Genomic DNA, 6000 nt, shown 5'->3' on the forward strand with positions numbered 1-6000 from the left:
CATTCCGTCTCTATTGGAGAGTAATCCAAAATTCGGCAAAGGGTTTGATAAAACCACCAATGTCTCCTATTCTTCAAGTTCAGTCAGGTCAAACACCAATACATTCAGGTCTTCGGTGACCCTTTTCACACACCGGTCGGAACAGCGATCGTATAGTTCCCGTTCAAATTTACCTTTAAATGAGGATACATATAGTGATTAAGGAGTAACTGTGGCTGTAATTAGTTGCCTTGCTGCCATTTGTTTTGTTTAAAACAAATATCGACTTCTTTACTTAAACAGGTAAGTACAAAAATATTTACTCAAAAATATAGATGTAAAAAATATAGATGTATATAATATAGACTTTTAGATAAATATAAAATAAAATAACATATTTTAAATACATTAAATATTGAATATAATACTAACACAATAAAATACATGTAATATACTTTTGAATACAATATAACAAATACAATGATAAAAAAACAAACACATAAGCATTATTTATACATATATATATTTACTTTAAAAAAATTAATTAATTATTATTTTAAATTTACATTAAAAGCTTAAAATAGAATACAACAAATTAAAAATATATATTACTGATTTAAAATATAAAAACACTTTAAAACTTATGAAAAACTACAACATTAAACTATTAGAGAAATATTTAAACTTAAATTTCACAATATAATCAGTGCAACAGTAGGGAAAGTCTTCGATATCAAAGGGGTAAAAATAACTATTCCCACTCCAGTGTGTGCAAAAGTAGGGTAAGTGTTGGACAGCAGAGGAATTACATTTACTATTCCAACTCTAGTGAGTGCAACAGTAGGGAAAGTGTTGGATAGCTGAGGGGTAAAAAATTACTAATCCTACCCCAAAGAGTGCAACAGTAGGGAAAGGGTTGATTAGCGGAGGGGTAAAAATTACTATTCCCAACTCCAGTGAATGCAACAGTAAGAGAATTGTTGGATAGTGGCGGGCTTAAACGTTTTTATTCCCACTCCGGTGAGTGCAACAGTAGGGAAGGTGTTGGCTAGCGGAGGGGTAAAAATGAGTATTCCCACTCCAGAGAGTGCAACAGTAGGGAAAGTGGTGGATAGCCGAGAGAAAAAAATTACTATTCCCACTCCAGTGAGTTTAACATTACAGAAAGTGTTGGATAGCGGAGAAACACAAATTACTATTCACACTCAAACAGTTAAAAATATATATACATTAAAAAACTATAAAAAATCATATAAATAAATAAAAAATATTTAAAAAATAAACAATCACATATATTAAACATGTAAGAAAAACACATATCATAATAGTATTTAAATATAACAAAAACCAAAACATATTATATAAAATAAGCTAATAAATACATTTATGAGAAATAATTATTTTAAACTAGACAATATTTACAAAAAAATACTTAAAACATAAATGTATTTGTTTTATTTCCTACCCTATAAAACCACACCAATAACAAATTGCATGTATTTACATAGGTACCTCAATTAATAATCAATTAAAAACATTATTAATAAAAACAATAAACATTAATTGACTACACTCACGTTAACACTATACTAATAACAACAGACACCTAAATTAAACTATCAAATATTAAAACACAATTAAAGCTAATTTTTCAATTAAAAACTATTACTATAAACAACTGATAATTAAATAATGTATTTAATACCCACCCTTTACCCCTTTAAAAGTAAAAAGAACACACACAAAAATAAACAATTACCCCAAATAAATAGCAAATAATTAACATTAATTTACAACTATATATTAATAAAACACAAATTACTTCCCACTGATTACTCTTATAAACACCACAACACATCTAAAATGTATTACACAATTACAATAATTAATTACCAATTAATTGATTAAAATGAATTAAAAAACAAGTATTAGTTCATCAATTAAAAATAAATTACTCTCTACCCTCCTCACCCTTTACACCTATAAATCCACATCACACACCTAAAATTAATTACACAATTACCATCAATTAATTAATAAAAATTAGGTAACAACCAATTAATAATAATTAATAATAAATTACTTTACACATGTAACACTACAGCATCTCTATTAAACAAATATTAAATAATCAATAAATGTAATATAATTAAATTACCCCCCCGCCCCCTATTCCACTACGGAACTAAAAACGCAAAATTCAAATGAAAGAAATTAACTATAATGAATCTAACACATTAAAAATACAAACGATTTTTATACAAAAACCATACATAATATACATATAAAATACATACTAAAATACATAACATTAATAAAAAACGGTAATTTTAACAACTAAATTTTTGTAAACGATATTAAACTCTTTTTCTAAATCTATATAACTTACCTTATGTCGATATTATTGACCACAATATTCTTGTTGTTGATATTTATGACCTACAATATTAATGACTCAATATTTGTGCAACTCAATATTTTTTACTCAATATTCTTTCCCCGCACCATTGGACATGTGTCATCTGAGGCAGCATATCGGCGTTTGTGTGAATGCAATAGCACAACCAATGCAGACAGGGTTAGACATTTCCCTCATGATGTCGAACACCTTCTTGGTGCTATTGGGGGCTGCTAAGATGCTAAGGTCTCGCAGGTGACTGGAGATGGTGCTGCGGTGGGAATCGTCCAGGATAAGTCTGGCAGAGGCGTTCTAGATGCGCTTGCGTTTCTTTTGGAGTAGAGTGCATTGCCGTAGTTGAGCTTGCTGCTGACTAACACCTGGGTTACCCTAATACCAAAGGTTGCGTGTGGAAAGAGGAGGATGAGATGGTGTTGATTTAGCAGTTCCTTGAGATCGAGGAGTTGAGGATGATGCTGAGGTTACGTGTTTGGTCAGTGGGTGTGGGGGGGTTCTGAGCACTGCAGACTGCAGGCCACCACAAGGCATCCCAGGTGGAGGGGGTGGTGCCTAGGATGAGAACTTTGGTTTTGTTGACACACATATAATCAGACTTACCTCAAGTACAAGGAGGATGGTAGCAGCTCTGTGTATGTGCCATTGTGCCCACAATATCATGCTTCAGACACACAAAAGACAGCACTGCAAAATGTCACTGCAAACACATGCATAAAACACACAGTAAAGACATTCTGAATCTTACATTCATCCCTTTTTTTAGTTTTGGACTATATATCTTTCTCACTATATAGTCGCAACAGAGTAACACTATATAGTGTTCTACTACACATCTATCTACAAGGCATGGGTTTCTGTGTGATTTATACATGAGTTTGTAGCTATTTTGCAGTACTGTCATTTGTTTGTGTAGTACCACAGAACCTCCATGTACTTGAAATAAGTGATTTATAAGTGTCTACTTCATGTTTCCTACCGCATCTCCATACACGTTCCTAAGCAGAGATGGTTCGACCTCTGACAAAAGTATTACTTGTATGTGCAAGTGTTTGTTTGCGGTAGCACCAACAGTATTGATTTAAAAAACTGATTGTGGCAAATTAAATACCTGTTGACCTAGAAAAATGAAGGATTACCAAATACCCCTAACATCATCTCATATATTTGGTTCTACTATCCCCATAGTATCTGTAGTAAATACTGCATGATATAGCTGTATCGATTATTAACTGTGCATAATATTTGTGTATGTTAAAAGGTCAGGTGACAGTTGAAATTTCATGCTAGAGCTAAAAATGCATGTTGGTAAATGTCTGCTTTCCTATCATCTGTGGCTGCTGCCTTAGAAAATTTCCATAAATTATCTAGTTATCTAAAACACTTTAATAATATTACAGTGGCATGTTTATGCCCCTGAAAGTTTAGGATTGGGCAGCTGAACAAATAAACAAAATGATCACCGGTGTGCAGAGGGCAAGCACTTTCTCTGCGGAAACACACACCTTTTGCCTAATCAACACGTGCACTCATAGCTCTAACATGTGGGCAGAGCGAAACCCCCGATTCTGGTGATTCTCACATAATTGTCTGGCAACAGCTATGTTGTCAAGCCAGAACATAAAAATGGCGAACACCCACACTTGTTTTCAGGAAGTTCTATATCTTTAGAAGATTGTTTTCACATGGCAAATGCAGCGTTTGTTCTAGGATTTGAACTTTAAAAGACAAAATAATAGGAGAGTATGTTTCTCCACAGAGAAAAATGTGCTATGCTTCCTATAGAAAAAAGAAAGAACTGTGGGTACAAAAACACTATTTGTGTCACGTGTCACATTGCACCAGCAAAAATGTACATCTATTACAATTCAGCAAGCAGAAATACATTTGGGAGTTCATAGTTATCTAAACCTGTACTCGGATCTCCAGAAGTACTCTTGGCAGGCTTTCCGAATCACTAACAGGCAAAAATGAGCAAAGTTCAAATCTAAGGTTTTGTGAATTGGCCATTAGGAGAAGATGACATTCTACATTCTGTGACTTCTCCACAGCTTTTTCTCATAGCTCATTTCCTTAGTTCTCTGAATGTGTGTTTCTGCTCAACTTTTCAACGTGTCATTACTTTCATTTTATCTTTAAAGATTCCAGCTACATCAAGAAAACTTGAAACACCCCCAATGACTGCAAAGCAGCACGTTGTGCCCAAGGAGTGTCTAAGAAAACATTTATGAAGAAATAAGTAGATGATTTGCTACAAACTTACCAGGGAAATGAAGAGACTCTGTATGCTGGCCCAGTGCCCCTTATACTGTATTCTTGAGTGCATAATCATAACTTGTATGCAGAGATGATGTGATTATTTGAGCCAGAATGTAATGCTTTTGATTTTCCAAACTATAACTCTTTTCAATAAAAAATAAATAAACAATGATTGATAGATAATAAACTTGGTATTTTCCCACAAGCGTCTTCTGTTCTTTACAAAGTGGGGGTGTTAGTCCAACTGAACAGCACCTGTTCTGCTGACAGGAATGCACTCACATCTTTAATAGGAGCATCTATTTAAGAGAGAATTCTCTTAACCCAGTCCTGTATCACTAAGAGCCATCATCAGTAAGACATCTAGAATGCTTCATTGTTTGAAGAGGTCTGATAGGATGTTGTAATATTTTACTTACTTTATTTCATTTGTACATTTGTATGTATATATGCTTGTTTCATCCTTTAATTTGCTTTTACTTGTGCTTGTTAAATTCTGGTTCAGAAGGTTATAATGGAGTGTTTAGACTCAACAGGTTGTTAAGTCAGTTATTCCTGTGAGCTGTATGGCTAGGACGTCTTTCATCCTTACTTGAATAGTTGAATGAATAAATCCTTCTTCAATCAACTATCTGATGTGACCATCTTCATTTCACTGGCGACGATCTGGCTTACAACGCGTGCTACCTTTCAACATATTTGCTATTTGATAATGCCTTTCATCATTTTGCCTGTGTTTGATCTTTGTTGAAAAGGAATTGAGTTGGAGACGTCCTAACACGACCGGAATATGTGGTAAAGCTCATATTTTATGAAAGCGGAAAGAAAAGGTACTGTTTCATTTCTCTTTATTAAGGGATCATTTCTTTTCTTTCCTTGATGACTTATCCAAGTTTGCCCCCACCTATCTGGTCGAGCTATGACTGGTAACCTTGAAGCTCGGAGCACTTATTTAATATGGCTGAGATACCCGCCACCCCCTCTCAACACAATCCCCAAGGATGGGAAGACGGAAACGGTTCTGAACTTTTGGAAGGCGGGAGGGAGTTACCCTCCCGGCCGTATTTATTAAAATATGAAACAAAATTAAAACATTAAATTAACAGTTTCATATTATGTACAATTTCATTTACACATTACGATGTTCTTTGGCTGACCTTAACACATCTCTAATACAAAGGTTCTCCTAGCCGATACTAAACATCCTGCAAATGCATTTCTCAAAATTGAAATTGTACATCCTAACATTACGGGCCAACGGCAAGGTCGTAACCGGTGTCAGATCCCCCATACCAGAACTCCCCCCTCACTTGTGAGGGGCGGACGCAAAGAGGGTTGTACCTCTGTGC

At 34.4% G+C, this 6000-nt stretch overlaps 1 protein-coding gene across 3 annotated transcripts in view; it reads left to right on the forward strand.

Annotated features, from left to right (window-relative positions):
• The window catches only part of LOC147740932 (uncharacterized), a 366615-nt gene extending 361517 nt beyond the window's left edge, over positions 1-5098 (forward strand). For 2 of the 3 annotated variants that reach the window (XM_086936088.1, XM_086936085.1), the window contains exon 16: positions 4534-5098. In XM_086936088.1, the coding sequence (XP_086792214.1) occupies positions 4534-4559 (26 nt within the window). In that variant the 3' untranslated portion in view covers positions 4560-5098. The remainder of the gene's footprint in view (positions 1-4533) is intronic. The other variant, XM_086936083.1, reaches the window with a different exon arrangement.
• The last annotated feature ends 902 nt before the right edge of the window (positions 5099-6000 follow it).

This window comes from Lissotriton vulgaris, chromosome 1_1 (genome assembly GCF_964263255.1).
Source record: "Lissotriton vulgaris chromosome 1_1, aLisVul1.2, whole genome shotgun sequence".
In the NCBI taxonomy this organism is placed as follows: Eukaryota; Metazoa; Chordata; class Amphibia; order Caudata; family Salamandridae; genus Lissotriton; species Lissotriton vulgaris.